Genomic DNA, 16,722 nt, shown 5'->3' on the forward strand with positions numbered 1-16,722 from the left:
ACATCTGATCCAGACTAGAGAGCAATTATTAGACCTGGTTTAAAAAACTGGTGCTCCTCATTTGCTAGCAGTGAATCCATATACTTTATAATTCCCCACCTCTTCTTATTGAAATACTTAAAATGGAAATATTGGATTCAATAAAACTGAACATAATACTTCTAATAGGTGAATGACCAGTAAAAGTCTCTCTGCAGAAAAAGTAAATAAAAGCAAAATATTAGCCTCCTTAGAGACTTCTCTTTTAAGAGCTACCCCATTTACAAAACAATTGAGAAAAACCCCAAAGGGATTGTTTCCTGTTTTATGGTTCTTTTATGGATCCTTAATCATTGTATATACATTAAGATTGGTAGAAATATTTAAATAGTATAGAACCATTGGAGTCCTGATCGTTCATTTAGCTAGGCAATTTTACATAGTCACTAAGTGACTAATCCATTAGTCACTTACTCAAATGAAAAGGCTTCTGTGGGGAAAAAGAACAGGATTTTAATAGATTCTTATTGTACGAATATAAACAAAATAATACAAATGGGATAATAAGCAAAGGGCCTTATGCTACCTGCCCTTGTTTCAACTTAAGACCAAAATTAATATTACCAAGATGTCCACACATTATATCCATTTTGCTTTCCCTTTTACCACTCAAGTTGCTCAATAATGTGACTCCCTTTAATTCCTATCCTGACCCCTCTCCCTTATAGGCTTTCAACCAGTGCAATGAGGAGTTGGCTTTTCTAAAAACAATGAATTTTCATATCACAAAACAAATGAAAAACGACCATGCACTCAGGGAAAATACTCCATCATGTCTGGATGTATTTAAGTAAAACCTCCTAGTAACCAAGTCAGAAAAAAAAGGTGCTGATCTGTACACAGACTAGCCCACATTTCACCAGGGGGTCCGAAGGTGTTCAGTCCATTATCAGATTTTTTTTTAAAAAAAAAAAAAAGCAGAGACTTACCTCGTCCGCTCCGGCCCACAAATCTCAGGTCGTTGAACCTTGCTACTTGGTTTTTCATAACAGCAGAGGCATTTCGGAGCTCAGCAGAATAATTTTCATCGTTACCCGCCATGACAGTAACCACAGTTCCATCTGGTACCTCTCCGAGGGCTACCACCTACATAAAACAGGAAACACAGCAGCAATAATGGCACCTCAGAAAAGCTTAAAAATTGAGAATCTGTTTTCATTGTAAATGACCTATCTTATCAGGACTCAGGGCTCTGGTCCAGTAATAGCCAACAGAAATGAAGCATCTGTGTTTGAGGTGTGATGCCACTTCAAACATACCAATGCTCAGGGTCCACCCATCTCAAAGGCAGGCAGAATTTCCTTTATTTGTTCTTGGACTCTTCACAGAATGTATGTACATTTTTATTAAATTCCCATGTTAGCCTGTTCACAGATACTAGGCCTCAGAGAGAAGGCTGATATCCCATCTGCAGATTGCATCACTTGTAGGAAGGCATCTGCTCCTGTCTACAGCCTGAAGAGCCCTGAGGTGTGGTCTTATCTTGATCCCAAGCTAAGGAGTGGAAAATCTGACTTGTTTCATGAGAGAAGACTTCAGAAGCAACCTTTGAGTCCCTGACTACACGAAGCTCTAGGTCTTAGAGTAGTGGAGTCTACATGCTTTCCCTTCCATTGAGCTAATGTTCAGCATTTAATGACACTAAGAATACTTACTAGATGCCCACTCTGCTGTGGGAGCCAATGGGATATTCAAAGCTACCAAAACCCCAAAGTTTAGGTATAAAATAGACATATATATATGTCAATTATATATATATATAATGTATTTATATATACATCAGAATGAAAACAATCATGATGAATAAATAGCACAAACAGGATATAGATAGATTGACAGATAGATAGATAGATAGATAGATAATCCCTTAAGCATGCTTCTGTCATATTCCACCTGCCATCTTGGAATGACACATTGGTATCCTTCATCTTCAACAATTAATCTGAAGCAGATTAATTTAGTCAAGTAGAAATCTAAAATCATCTGTCTTGAAGCTAACAAGTATTTGTTTTGCTTAGGAGGTCACATTTCATCCAGGGTGAGCTAATTTGTAAATGTGTGTCTCTGATTAACAGTGGAGGCAGGTAAGGGGATCTGCCAGTGTAGCTTCTTTACGGACTTATATAAAACCTTTTATTTCATTAATTTTTTGTCGGTCATGGGGCTTGAACTTGGGCCCTGGGTGCTCTGTTTGGAGCTTTTTGGCTCCAGGCTAGCACTCCACCACTCTACCACAGCTCTCCTGGTTTTCAGGTGGTTCACTGGAGATGAGTCTTGGGGACTTTCCACCCGGGCTTGCTTCCAACTGCAATTCTCAGATCTCGGCCTCCCAAGAAGCTAGGATTACAAGTGTGAGACATCGGCACCAGTAAACTTTTCATTCTTAATCCACTACTAAAAGCCTACCCTACCCCTCAGCAACAGTGCTTCCTTTTAGTTAACTTCCATTATTTCTCTTCTGCATTCAGCAAGCAGGCAGTGGGCTCAGCCACAGTAACCCATTACTCTGTCTGACAAAGACACTTCTGCACACTTATCTACCTAGCAAACTTCCCACTTATCTCTCTCTCTACTTCTTGAGTTATACTCCCTTTTGTCAAGATTTCCACAAAAAAAAAAAAACCTAAGCATATCATTCTACAGCCCCAGTATGCTTGGTGGCTACCTCCCTAAAGCAGACTCCTTATGATATAATAAAATCCCTCAAACTATCTTGTAGGACTGGCTTCTTCCCTATCCCAAGGCCCCATATGGAACCAAGCCAAACACACAAAAGGTGGTCGGTATTTATACCACTCTGACTTCTATTTATTATTTCCTCTTGCTTCTCTGTTCCATTCCTTCCATTCAGCATCTTGTCATTCCACTCAAGGTCACAAAGCCCTTCTTAAACCATACGACCACTTACCCAGATCCCACTGGTTTGTGACCCTTATTTCACTGTAGAAATACTAATGATTATCAACTGCTTTTAACTATACTGAAAAGCAACCTAAAGCTGAGAAACTCACTCCTAGGAGTTCAGATTATATTAGTTTAGAAACGATATAAACTTCATAAAGAAAGGGCCTTCATCTCATCTGTCTTGTTTGACATTTTATGCCAGGTCCCCAAACCTCAAACAGTGCCGCATTTGATAAATACTGTTACATAAGTAAATACCAAAGCTCCATGAAGAACAAACTTCCACAGCTACCAGTTAAAACAGAGAGAGAGAGAGAGAGAGAGAGAGAGAGAGAGAGAGAGAGAGAGAGAGAGAGCTTAAGGCTGAGTCAGCATCCCCGGCCAAAAGCAATGTGCTATTCAGAGACTTGTTATGTGCAGCTCCCAGACTAATTCTCAGATAAGCTTTTCCACCTCAAGAGGACCAGATAATTGTGATGACACTTTGCCTAGAGTCCTATAGTTATCTTCTGAGAAGTCTCCCAGGTCAAGAGCAAATCCTTTGAGAACAAGACTTCCTCCCAGTATACTTGATCAACTACCTCAAGGGGCTATGGATACAGCTAATGCTGCGTTCCCTGGGGAGATGACGCACTCTGTAAATTCACTATGCTAGAAATGGGCACAATTGAAATAGCAAAATCATCAACTACGTCTGCCAGGACTTTCCTGAAGGTTAAGATATTTTGTGCACTCAATATATTGTGTTTTAACACCTGCAGAGTAGCTTCTGGGTCAAAGTGAATCTTTAATAGGAAGTATTTTTAAGTGTGTAAAATATAGAAGATACTATCTTGTCTGTAAGACAAGGAGAATAACACAGTGTTTAGCTCCAAGTCTGCAGTCTGCAAAACCCAAGATTTCAAGCACCTTTTAAGGGCTCAATTGAATATGTGATTCTTCACTTCACATCCTGAGATGTTCTTGATTGTTGGTGAGAGTTACAGAATGACTGCTGCTGAGTTCCACTCTAGTCAGGCTAAATCTCAGAAAAGAAATAAAGGAATCTACCTCAATGTAAAACTCAAGAGCTGTGAGACATTATTATTTTACTGCATATTTTTAAGAAATTGACTTTTTTAGAAGGAAAATTGATTCAATATGGGAAAATATGAAAGAAAAGATTCCCAGGAGTGAAATACATAAATCCACTTTGTTTTGCTGAAGCAGCATAATAAATGACCATATTAAATATTTGGTATGTTTTACATATCACATTTAACAAAATAATAGACAATACAAGTTGTGTGAGTCTTCTAAGAGGTTAAGAAAATGGTCTGGAAAAATAATGCTAATACAATATAGTGACAACCTTTCCTTTAATGACTGAAATCTAGCTTAATGGCTATTGGCTCTACTGAAATCAGACTTCCCAATGTTTTTCTGAGGGAGGAATGCATAAGTGTATGTTGGGGGTGGGGGAGGCAGTGCTATATTTGATTTTATATCAATCAGAAATATAATTACACATTTGAGAATCTTTTAAAGTAGATATCTGAACCTAAAGAAATTTCCCTTGGAAAGTCTCAATTGTGTTTATCTAAAAGAAAACCAAAAGAATCAAGAAATTCTTTTGCACATTTCATCTGTACCAAACCCAAGCAATGGAAAAACATTCTAAGGAGGAGAGAGCAGTCAAAAATTACCTTGTAACTGGTGAGGCATAAATACAAATTAAAAATTTTTTCCATGTTACCCACCAAGACTAAGTACTCTCGACAAGGAATAATCTGTGATGAAACCTTAACAGTTCCATTTTTCGGTGTTCTTAAAATATAAAACCAACAAATTCAAGAAAATCATAGGCAAAGAAGAAGTAATTTTCTGTTCTGACATTCCAGAATTGAGAACGAAGATCCTTTATTTAGCACATCTCACTGTAGCTAGCATTTAAATCACATATGGCACTTGTACAGAATGAAGGAAAAGGATATTTAACGCTAGCAAATGCTACCAAACTTCTGTCTGAGAACCAGCATGACTAAAAATGGAATCATTCTGAAAGAGGAGCAATGGATAAATAACTCTGACCCTTAAAATTGTTTCAGTCTAGTATATTAGAAATTATATCTGCCTGAAGTATTTCTCTGGGTAATTCTGCCTTGGCTCCACTAATCAATTTATCTGATAGGCCAGCATTATACTGGCACATTGTAATGGCAATAAAATTTAAGTGCAATTATTTTTTCAAGATAGAAACTAATCAAATCTTTCTTTGTAATAAAGAGCTGAGCCGGTCATTGCAAAAGGCAAGAAAAAAAATTAATTCTCTTTAAGTAAACTACCAAAAATCTTCAACAAATACTGCAGTTCACTTTTAGAGTTGAAGCCAGAATTCAGGAAAAGCCAATCAAATTCTAAAGAAGAAAATGAATACACGGTATTATTTGGGAAAAAAATTAGCAATAAGTATTCTGGAACGTTAAAAGGATACAAACAGTAATTCTGAAGCGGAAAAAGTAATAAGAGGTATCTATAAGATTTTTCTCAAATGGAATTTTTCAAAAATCTTGAGAAATATTTTCCATCTAAAATGATTTGTTCTAACTTTCACCAGAAAGTTTTATATGTTCAACCCTAAATATTTAAGCTTTATTGCACTTAGAAGCATAACACAAAAATATGTCTGTCTTCACACAGCCTGAAATCTACTAAGATTTACGTAATTTTGCATAGCAGTCTGTATTGGGCTTACTAAGAATCTGACAGGCTTATTAATATTGTCCCTTTTTTAGGAATAATTAGGTTAGAAAAAGACAAACTTAAAATCTGGTCATTAAATACTTAGGGAAAATTTAACACTAGTGTCAAGTATTTATAAATTACATACTTGCTTTTGAAGACAGAAAATGGCTAATGATGTCCAAAAAAATTATTTTCAAATAGAAATTGCTCTGTCATGTCGAAACTCTTTTGTCATACTGGAAGGTATTACTGAAGATACAAAATTAACTATGAATACTAGATCATATAAGTAAAATAAGTTTTCCTTCTTTGACCCTGCCAGAAAAACATATGATACTAGTAAATATACATAGTCTAGTGTTCTCCAACTTAAAACAGTGCCACAGGCTTGCACTACTTTTAGTTTAAAATATACATCTGGACTTAAAATTTCTTCATTGTGTGTTTCAGCCTGAAGCTATTTAAAGCAACTTCATTACTAACCCTGAGCACCAGGGGTCTTAGCAGAGATGGTGACAGACCCCTAACTTAAAGGGTGCTACTGGATTCAGGATTGACATGCTCTTCCCACTCTTTCTGCCTGATATCAAAACTAATGAGCTGAATTTGCAAACTGCCTCTCTGTCACTCCAATGATCTGGGATAGAAAGGGCCTAGGATCTTCTAATAGTATGCCTTGACTATTTTAAGCTTTCAGTGAGATACACCTGAAAGAAATGTTAAAAATATGTATGTCCATTTCCTTGACACCTGGGGGGAACTGGCCATTTCAAAACTACAGAACTTTTGTTAAAAATACAAAAACAACTTTAGATAAAGTATACCAACAGTTGGGGTATTTTTTTGTATTTTTACATATCAGGCATAAATGAATTAAGTATTGTTATATAAACCCCAAACAAGATTAAGAATAATACCAAGTCAATCCTTACTTCTTAATGTAGCCAGTGTATCACCGGCTATATAATGTTGAAGCACCATTTTAAATTATCATATCAAACAGTCTTTCTGAATTCATTTCTGATTGTCTGTAGTGCCAAACGCAGTGTCACAGACATAAAATATGGGTTCAATAAATCTTGCATTGATTTGAATGCCAGACTTTTCAACAATTAAGTTCTTCACATGTTGAGTTTTTAAATACATGTACCTATCTGCTATCTACCTAACAGCATCCTAACATATTTTTACATAGCTATGAATGTGATAGCCAAGTTGCTGTCACCATGCTTAAAATGGAGACTTCTTCATATTATTTCTTCACTGCAGATGTAACTGATTATGAACAAGACTCTAAGAAGTCTACTACTCTCATACTTTCATTCCAAAGGCTGAGATTTTTTTAAGGTTGGTTTTATGTTAAGCACATGAAAAATGATATTAAAAATTGCAGTCAAAATCTGACTGTCCAAATGTCTATACTCGTTTTGAAACAAAGAGTTTGAATACATCTCCACTCTGACCCAATTTTTGAATTCCAGTAAACACAGACATGGCTACTGGAAAGCACTGAGACTCAGCTTTTAGGCTAACTCCATTATTCAATATCAATTAAAATGTCCAACTTAATATGACCTTATATTATCTATGACCTGTTTGATTAAAAAGTACGATTAATAGCAAAGAAAAAGAAACTTTCAAAATAGTTTTTCTTTAAGGATGGTAGTGAGAAAGCCCAGATAGTAATCAAACTATGGGGGGGGGGGGGGAGAAAAAAAAAACAAAACACACTAAATAGCATTCCATCTCTATACCAACAGCATCAATGCTATTCAGAATACTTGTCCTCCAAACCAATTCAGCATCATAAACGTGAGAGAAGTTCAAGACAGTTACGTTCTAAACCAGCATGAATTCCACACGCCTAAGTGACATCTATAAAAAGCTAAGCATTCATCCTCCTGCTTTCACATGCCTTGATTGTGGACCTGTATAGTGAAAATAACTCCTTATTTGTGGTTTTGCTGTTTGTGTTCGGGTTTGGGGGACTTTTTGTTTGGTTGGTTTGGGGAGGCTTTGAGGACGGGTGTGGAAATAAATGTCCACTTTCACATTAGGCCCATGGGAAAATTCTGGGCCCTGGGATGGATGGATGGATGAAATGTTATAAAAGATAGTTCTCAGATGGAAATTTAGTTTTCTACAATTCTCATAGACCCGCATCTTTTAACATTTCAAGGAAAACATTAACCTACAAAATGTGACAGTTGAAAAGAGAGAGAATTAAAAAAAAAAAAAAAAAGACCACTGGATCCAACTGCAAAATGAAACTTGCCCCAGAATGCAAGCTCCCCTTTCCATAACAGTCCATTCTGATTCCTGTCCGGAGATAAGACCTCGGGAAACAACCGGCTCTAATGGACCTGGGCTCGCTTGCCTTCCACTCCACCCACCCACACAAGCCGATTCGGAATTGGCGCGTGGGGTGAGGAGGGGCGGGGGTCAGCACACTGGAGATCGCGGGGACCTGCAGGAGCCAGGTCCTGGGATCCCCCATGGAGGGACAGCCTAGACCCTCTCTCCTCTAATCCCCCCTCTCTGGAGGCCTTGCCTACCTACCGGGTTCTCCAACACACCCCCCCCCTCCCCGGCCCACCTACTGCAGCTCAAGGGCCTGCCCGGGGCGCCTGACAGGGCCCATCCTCCCGGGGGCATCCCTCACGTCGGGGCCTCGAGGGGCCTCGAGGGGCGCGGGCTCCCCCCACCCCCTTGCGCGCTCACTCTCCTCCCCGGGCCCCCAGCGCGTCTCCTCCGAGCGGGGGACCCCGTGACGAGAGCCAGAAGTGGAGGACCCCGCACCCCCAACCTGCCAGCGGCCACCTGCGCCTCCCACAGCCGCCACCGCCCGAAAACTAACGGACCCCGCGGGCCGCAGAGGCTGCGTGGGGCGGGCGCACGGCCGGCGCTCGGAGGCCCGGCTCCCGCCGCCTCCCCGCGGGCGCCCTGCCGGAGCCGCCACCGCCGCCGCCTTCCCCGCGCGGGGCGCCCCGCAATAAAGCCAGTCCGCCAAAGCGCCCCTCTTTCCGTCGGGGTCCCCACGTTTTCCCTCACCCCTCACCTATCCTAGGCGGGGCGAGGCGGACAGCCCGCTCCCGGGGTCCTCCGCCTCCGCTGGGGGTCCAGTGCCAGAGACCCCAGATCTGCTCCGCCCCGGGGCGACGGAGACCCCCGCGGCCCCGCCTTCCCCGGTAACAGACTGGGCGCGGGCGCTGAGCGCCCGGTGCCATCCCCGGCTGCCCGGACTCCCTCACCGCGCCGGCCGGGGCTCCTCCAGCCCCCCTCCAACACCCGCCGGAGCTCGGGAGGGGGCCTGGGGCGGGATGGGTGAGGGGGTGGGGGGGACGGACGCGGAAACCGGCCCGGGGGCCACCAGACTGGGAGAGAAGCGCGGGGCTCGCCGAGCATCCCGGAGAGGGGGGCAGTGCGGGCCGAGCGCCCCGCCGGGGAGGCGGGCGAGGAGCGCAGGCCGGAGCTCGGGGGTCCTGGCCCTGGGGCGGGGTGGGGGAGACGGGGAGGTGCCGGGTGGCGTCGGGGCGCCTGGGGAGGGGGACCCGGCCGGGGGACTGAGCCCCAACCCGAGGAGGGACGAGCGGGGAGGGGGCCGTGGGCTGCGGCTTCGCGCAGGTGGGAGAGGGGCTGGCGCGGGGGTGGGGGGTAACGGCCCCCTTGCAGCACAGCCCGGGGCACCGCGGAGGAGCCGCAGCCCCGGGGCTGGCTGGGACAGGGCACAGCGGCCGACTGGCGGGCGAGGGGGGGGGGGCGGCCGCGGCCTCTTACCTTGAAGGCCACGGGCAGGGTCTTGTTGCAGCGCCAGTGCGAGGGCAGCACGGAGCACAGGAAGTTGGGGCTGTCGGTGCGGACGAGCTCGGCCGGGTGGTCGGCGATGATCTCTACCATGGTGCGGTTGTCGTGCGGCGGCCGTAACCGAGGCACCGCGGCCGCCGCTGCCGCCGCCGCCGCCGCCGCCGCCGCCTCCTGCTGCTGCTGTTGCTGCTGCTGCTGCTGCTGTTGCTGCTGCTGCTGCTGCTGCTGCGCGGCCACCACCGGGCTCACGTCGCTCATCTTGCCGGGCTGCAGGCTGCTGGAGGGGGGGCTGAAGCGCCGGCTGGTGCTCGGATCTACGGGAATACGCATCACAACAGCCACAAGTTAGCGCGGCGGCCGGGGGAGGGGGCGGGTGGAGATGGGGGGCGAGGAGGAGGAAGCGGAGGGGGTGGAGGCGAGCCGGGGGGACGGGGATGGAGGTGACGGGGCCGCCGAGGTGAGAAATCAAGTTCAGCGCCGCCGACTGCCGGGCGGGCGGAGTCTGGCGGGGCCCGGCGACGGCGGCGACCCGGGGCGTCTGGGGTGGGCGCGTGGCGGGACCGGTCCCCGAGGCGCGGGGGTCAGCGGAGCCTTCGGAACAGGCGGGTGGCGGCGGCGGCGGCCCGGGGCGCGGCGGGGCGGGGGGGGACGTGAGTTCGCGGCCCGCCGCGGGGTCCCCGGGGGGCGCGGCGTCCCGGGCGCGCGGGCGCCCCCTCCCAGTTCCAGTCTGGCGGCGGTGGAGCCCGGCGGCTTCGGCAGGGCAGCCCGGCGGGCAGTGCAGCCCTCCGGCGGCCCGCGCGCGATGCCCGGCCTCGGCCTCCGCCGCGCGGCGCGCTCCGCCGGCCGCGCCGCCTCCTGCGCGGAGGCCGCCGCTCCCTCCCCCGCCTCCGCGCGCCGGCGGCGGGCTCAGAGTCCTCGGGCGGCGGCGGCGGCGGCCAGTCCGGCTCCCGGCGCCGCTCCTTCCTCTCCCTTCTCCTCCTCCTCCTCCTCCTCCGCGCGGCCCCGCGCGCCGCAGCCCCTCCTCCCCGGCGCGCTTCGCGGGGTTCAGGTGCCCGGAGGTAAGTCGCGGGGCAGCGGATCCCGAGCGGCGAATCGTAGCCGCTGCCGCCGCCCGCCGGCCGGGAAGAGCAGCCCGCGAGCGCCGCGCCGGCCTCCGCTCTCCCGAAGCCCGGGCAGGCGGCCCCAGTCCGGCGGATCGCGTCCTTTCTCTTTGCTTTTTGACCCCCCCCCCCCCGGACGGGGAACCCTCTCCGGGTCCGACGGGGCGGGAGCGGAGACGCCCGAGAGCCGCCGGCCGAGCTGACTGACGGTCGTGCCTTTTCGCTGTAATTTCAAGAGAGGAGGGAAGGAAAATTCTCGAGTGTCTGGTGCTGACTTCTCAGCCCTGTTCACCCTCCCCCACCCCTCCCCCCCTCCCCTGCCGCTGGAGGCGGGGGGGGGGGGGGGGGGATCCTGCCGGATTCGGGTGTTTCCTGCCTTAGGTGACACCAAAAACTGGGGAATGGGGGCTTGTCAAAATAGAGATGTTCTAGGAAGCCCAGTGGATGACGGCCGGGCCCTTTCGGGGGTGCGCTTTCTTAGGCATCCATTCCGTCATTCCTAGAGGACCAGGATGAGGGGTTTTGTGTTTTTTTCTTTCAGAGTTGGGGAAACTGACAACTTGGTCATTAACATGAGTGGCAAAGCCCTGCTGGGGGGCGAGGGCGGCTTCGCCCCGGTGCTCCGCGCGCTCATTAGTCTGCGCGGCCGGGCATCCCCGACCCGATCCGGCGTCTTCGCGTTCGTCCTCGCTGTTCTCAGAACGTGAAAAATAAAAAGAGATGCAAAATGCTTCCATGGCTCCTTATTTGTGTACGGATCACCCAGTGTGGGTTTAAAAAGCGACTTTGGATCCCCCAAAACCTTGTGGTCAAGAGGATGAAGGAAGGCGGAGGGGGGAAAAGTGGCTTTTTTTTTTTTAACCTAAAATGTGGTTTTTGGAGGCTGGGATTCCTCGTGATTAGGTTTCTGTGGTTTACAGAGACAAGACGCTGGCGAAGGCGACCCTTGCACTGTGGGGAGTGAGCAGCACGTGCCCGCCCCCCCCCCAGCCTCAAACTCCGAGCCTCCAAAACACATCAGACACCCTGAGACACCCACAGAGGCAGGGAAAGCCCCGCAGGCTGTGGCACCCCCAGAATAAAAGGCGGCACCCCCTTGCCTCTTGAAACAAACCGTTTCACCCTTCCCGAGCCTGAAAACATCATGTCTGCAAAAAACATCATTTACCAAACACCATAAAAGCCAGCCATGTGCCGCGCCTCGCGGGGTAGCTGGGAAGCGAGGGTGTGAAGGAAGTGTGCAATCGGTAGCAAGGTGGTTAGATCCCCACCGGGTGCCCATCTTAAACCTCTGCGCGCGCAGCACATCTCCATCAACTGGATGGGGTCGGTGGGATCGATCCTCGGTCGCACCCCGCGTCTGGAAGCCACCCGCCCCTCCGGCTCGTGCGCAGCCCAGCGGAGTGGGGCGCGAGGAGCACCAAGCAGGGGCCTTCTGGTCCCTGGAGGACCCTGGACTCCATTGCAAGCACTTCAGGGGACCGTGCTTTGGGGGATAGGAGGGGGGAATCCTGGATTGCCCGCCCAAGAGGGGCTCCCCGCCCCCGGGGCAGGTCGGGGGGAAAAGCCAGGCATCTCTTCCCAGGGGATGTGGAGTATGGATGGGGTGGGCAGATCTCACTCTGTCCTTCCTCTCTGGGCTTTTATGTATATTCTTCTCTTCCTCCACGCCAGTCTACAGCTCAGGCGTCCCACTTTCCTATTCCCATTTTCCCTCCTGCCTTCCCCGCCGATTCCCCCCACCCACCCCACTCGCAGACCTAGGCCTCCCATCCGCTGGCCTTCCTGGGGCCAGCAGCCAGAGTCCGCTCCACCTGCTGGCACCCCCTCCCCAACCTCTGCCTTCCACCTGGTGTCCCCCACCCCTGAGCCCTGCATGCCAAGATGGGGGCGCTAACCCCCACTTCTCCCTGCGGGGCTCGGCGAGGTGGTGAGCTGGCTCCGGAGGGTGTGACTTTTAATGATGGGCTTCGGTCACAGGGGAGAGCTCTAACCCAGGGTACGGCCAGCCTCCCACAGCTCGCACGCGCAGGGGAGGGGGAGGCTGCCTATCCCTTACCCTACCTTACACACCCACTCATCCACGCACACGCAGAACGCACAACTCACACGCATGGCTTTTTTGGTCCCCCTTTCCATCGCTGGGGAGGAGGGGCTGCAGGGGAGGGGAGGAGCTCTAGGAAATAGATTCTTCCTGTGGTCAGAAGGAGATAGCAATGCCTTGGTGGGTGGTATCCCACCTTCTCCATGGCTTGCCCCACGCCAAGAAGTTCACAGAATCAAGGAACTCCCAGAAATTTGATGACGTTTAGAAACAGTCCATATTTCAAACTTGGGCTCTCAGAGGGGCATGTGTGTGTGTCTGTGTGTGTCTCTGTGTGTGTGTGTGTCTGTGAGAGAGAGAGGGAGAGGGAGGGAGGGAGGGAGGGAAGGAGAGATTATTTTAAGGCCCTTCCTTTGAATCTAATAACTCATCTTGGGAACCTCTCTGTCTCCATTCCTGTCTTGTCTTTGCTTTGCTTTGCTTAGTGAATAGTGAACTCTGCAGGCTTTCAAAGCTTGGAGATTTTAAGGGCAATTGAATCAATGGTGAGATTATTTATTTTAATTAATCACATCCAGTAATTTAGCTTTATAGCTTTCCTGGGCATCCTCCCTCCATTAAACATTTCAGTGGAACTAATATAAGCAGCTCTTGGAAGTCACTAGTCTTGAATCTCTTAAAATATCCTACAGTTATTTATAATGTGGAAATGAAATTTTCCACCAAATACCCTAACAACGGTTCAGGTATCTGGCCCAGCAGGGTTTCAGTCTCCTTTCAAAAATAACCTCTTGCCCAGCATTCACACTTTCGACCGGAACTGACTGAGCCTGGAACTGATGGTGTCTTGGCTCTAAGCATTCTCCTTAAAGAAGAAAACCTTTTTACAGACCCTTCAGCCAACGTCCCATGGTAATAATAGGGGCATAGGAAAGTCATGAGCTTCCACATATGTGTATGTGGTGCTGCAGTATGCTTAAGCTCTTTTTTGCCTTTTTTAATGCATCAAAAGGTGCACAACAAATCACCCACTAGATTCCCCTCCTCTCACTTGCTTGTTAACTGCATTAAAAAGAACATATTTGTTTAATTTTCAGAAAACAACACTGTTCTGGGAGATACAAGCATAATAATTTCCCCTTCCATGTTCTTTTACTATAACTTTTAACATAACTGTTTGGTGACAACTCCTTGCAATTCTGACTTTCCGGAGAATAAATATGTCTGGAAAAGAACTCGGGCTTCTTTCATTCAGGTTTCCAGTTCTAAATCCTACACACTATACACACACACACACACACACACACACATTTCTTGATGAAACATAGAAAAGTCCCGGTAAAATTGTAGCTCATATAGGACAACCAATGGAGAATTTTGAACATACTGAGGGATCTCTAAAGCTTTGGATGGGTAACATGGGGAGAAACATCTTTGGAAAGTTTTCCTTTGGTCTTTGATTGAGTGAAGCTTAATGACTGACAAAATCACATTTCCACCAGGAGTTGTCATACTATGGTCCATGGCCTAAAGCTGTCTTAATGCCTATTTTTATTCAGACCACACGTTAAGAGTGATTTTGACATTTCATAACATTTGAAAAAATAAAACCTAATGTCCATGATACATAAAAATGATATTAAATACAAATTTAGGGGACTACAAATGTTCAGGTACTATGTGTTGTCTATAGCTGCCTTCACCCAAAACAGAAAAACTGTGGTTGTGAGAAAAACCTAAAATATTTACTCTAGTTTTATAGAAATTTGCCAACTTTTACCCTAATGAAAAGAGTCATGAGATTAATGGGGGAAAAAAATAGAAAGGAGTAGTTGATAAGAAAGATACTAGAATGGCATATGCCTGAAATATTGATTAGGTTTCTAAAAGTGAAAAATGGCCAAGCACTTGTGGCTCACACCTGCAATCTCAGCAACTCAGAAGGTTTAGATCAAAGTTTTAAGCCAGTCCAGACAGAAGACTCTGAGAGATGGTTACCTCCAATTAACCAGCAAGAAGTTGGAAGTGGAAGTTTGGCTCAAGTGGAAGAGAACTAGTTGTGAGAGAGAAAGCCCAGCTCAAGCAAGAGCTGCAAGAGCCTTGAGTTCAAGCCCCAGTACTGGCACCAAAAACAAAAAAAGAAAAACCACACATCATTTGATTTCATTGTCTCTCTGTGTCTCTCTCTCTATCTCTCTCTGTCTGTCTCTCTCCCATATATATTCTGTGTGTGATGGTATTGGGGCTTAAATTGGGCACTGTCCCTTAGCTTTTTTGGTCAAGGCTGGCATTCTACCACTTGAGCCACACCCCTTATTTCCTGACTTATTTTCTGTATGAAATAGTAATTCAGTAGACAAATTTTTCCTTTAATAATTCTGGATGTGCCAGAATATTTTCATGAGTTCCTTCAGGATATATTATAGCAGGGCACCGATGGCAGCCGGATTGAGATCATAGTTCAAGGCCAGTCTGGACAGAAAAATGCATGGAACTTCTCCGCCAAGAACAGGATGCAGTGTTGCACATATCTTACCTTGGCCTAAAATAGACATATGGTGACCCAAGTAATCGCTTGGGCAGGAAGCAAGACTCCATAATCAGAAAAGGTGAGTGGGGCTGGAGGTGTGGCTCAGTAAGAGAGCCCCTGCCCTGCAAGCACAAGGCTTTGACTTCAAATCCCAAAAAGAAAAGAATAATGGTCTAACTTACCTTTTCATGTCAGCCTCTTCCACTGCCCTTACTTAAAACACAGTGGGTGCATGCTAACCCCATAAATGAGGAAAGGTAGAAGAAATTCTCATGTCATCTGACCAGGAAAGTAGATGTAAAGCTATAATAAGCTTCTCCTGTCTCTTTTTACACATGATTACATGAGAAATACAAATGCGCTTACCAAGAATTTTCTGGTAGATACTATGTTTATGAGTTCTGTGTACACTTTTAAGACAGTTAGCTTAATAACTTAATGATCCTAAGGTTTCCTGACAGTGTTTTACATCTTGTTTCTTTTTCTATAGTTAAATACTGTCTGATTTGTTTTAAGCTCAGTTTTTGTGACGTTTTGTCAGTGGACCCATAATAATTTGCATGGCTGTAAGGAGAGATGAAACGTTTGTAGGGAAGGCCTTAGCATCATAAACCTTGCCTTGTTGTTCTTGTTAACATTCCCATGGGCCATTTTCAGGCACTTACAGCGGATCAATGTCCTAAATAGGGCAGCACTTGCCATATGAGCTTTCTGAACCACCTTTATGGAGTGCTTAGGTGATTGTTCCTCGGGAGTACCAACTTAACAATGATATCCTAGTTTCCTGAAGAGACCAATATAACTTCTGAAAAGCATCTGATGCTGTTTCTCAGAGGATAGAGCAATAAAACTCAGTCTACTGGTGTTTTGCTGCTGGCAATTGGCTATGGAAGTAGGATCTGTGATCTATGAGCAGAGGTAGAATGTTCTATATAAAAGTTTATATAGAGGTCTCTGATGAAACACCTAAGAACACCCTAAAACTTAAGATTTCCTGTAGCAAGTCCATCCTTCTTTGTCAAATTGCTTTCCTACTACTTTCAAGAAGGTGCCATCCAATTCTAATTCCATTGCTCAAGGTTCTAAGATTTGACTGCAGTCTTTGGAGAGGTAACCTGAAGTATGGATCACATCTTTATACCCTGACATTAAGGTAAGAAATATAAATAGTAGTATAGTAGTATCCTTAGTCCATCTAACAAAGTGCATAAATATCATATTCATGGTGTGAAATTTTTTCATTACAAAGTAGAGAGGCAGAAAAAATAAATAGGAAAAAAATGGAATAACAGGAGCCCCGCTTGGTTCTATTAGCTGAATCATAGAGGATGAGAGTTGTAGGTCACTCTTCTAAATGTTTTGTTCTTCTGGATTTCATTTTCAGCAATGTGTCCCCCCATGTTTTCCTCCAAGCTTTCCTTGACTAGACTTTTCCTCCAGAAAGCACTTTCTTCTCCTTCATCCCAGCCAGGATCAAGTTTTCTAAGCAACAAGCCTTTCATCTTCTTTGCGTTGACTCTCCTGTGTTAGTGTTTTAATAGGCAGCTCTTTCCTTCAGCCACATTCCTACACTCACT

The 16,722-nt window shown here is 46.7% G+C and overlaps 1 protein-coding gene across 5 annotated transcripts in view; it reads right to left on the reverse strand.

Moving 5' to 3' along the window:
• Runx2 (RUNX family transcription factor 2) overlaps nucleotides 1-16,722 on the reverse strand; it is a 174,768-nt gene that overhangs the window by 105,695 nt on the left and 52,351 nt on the right. For 3 of the 5 annotated variants that reach the window (XM_042671999.1, XM_042672003.1, XM_042671998.1), the window contains exons 1-2: nucleotides 9,445-9,883; nucleotides 969-1,125 (exon numbers count right to left, since the gene is read on the reverse strand). In XM_042671999.1, the coding sequence (XP_042527933.1) occupies nucleotides 969-1,125; nucleotides 9,445-9,801 (514 nt within the window). In that variant the 5' untranslated portion in view covers nucleotides 9,802-9,883. Of the gene's footprint in view, nucleotides 1-968; nucleotides 1,126-9,444; nucleotides 9,884-16,722 lie in introns of those variants that run through there. The other 2 variants (XM_042672002.1, XM_042672000.1) reach the window with 1 other exon arrangement.

This window comes from Dipodomys spectabilis, unplaced genomic scaffold (assembly GCF_019054845.1).
Source record: "Dipodomys spectabilis isolate Male_0828 unplaced genomic scaffold, ASM1905484v1 ptg000669l, whole genome shotgun sequence".
NCBI classification, from domain to species: domain Eukaryota; kingdom Metazoa; phylum Chordata; class Mammalia; order Rodentia; family Heteromyidae; genus Dipodomys; species Dipodomys spectabilis.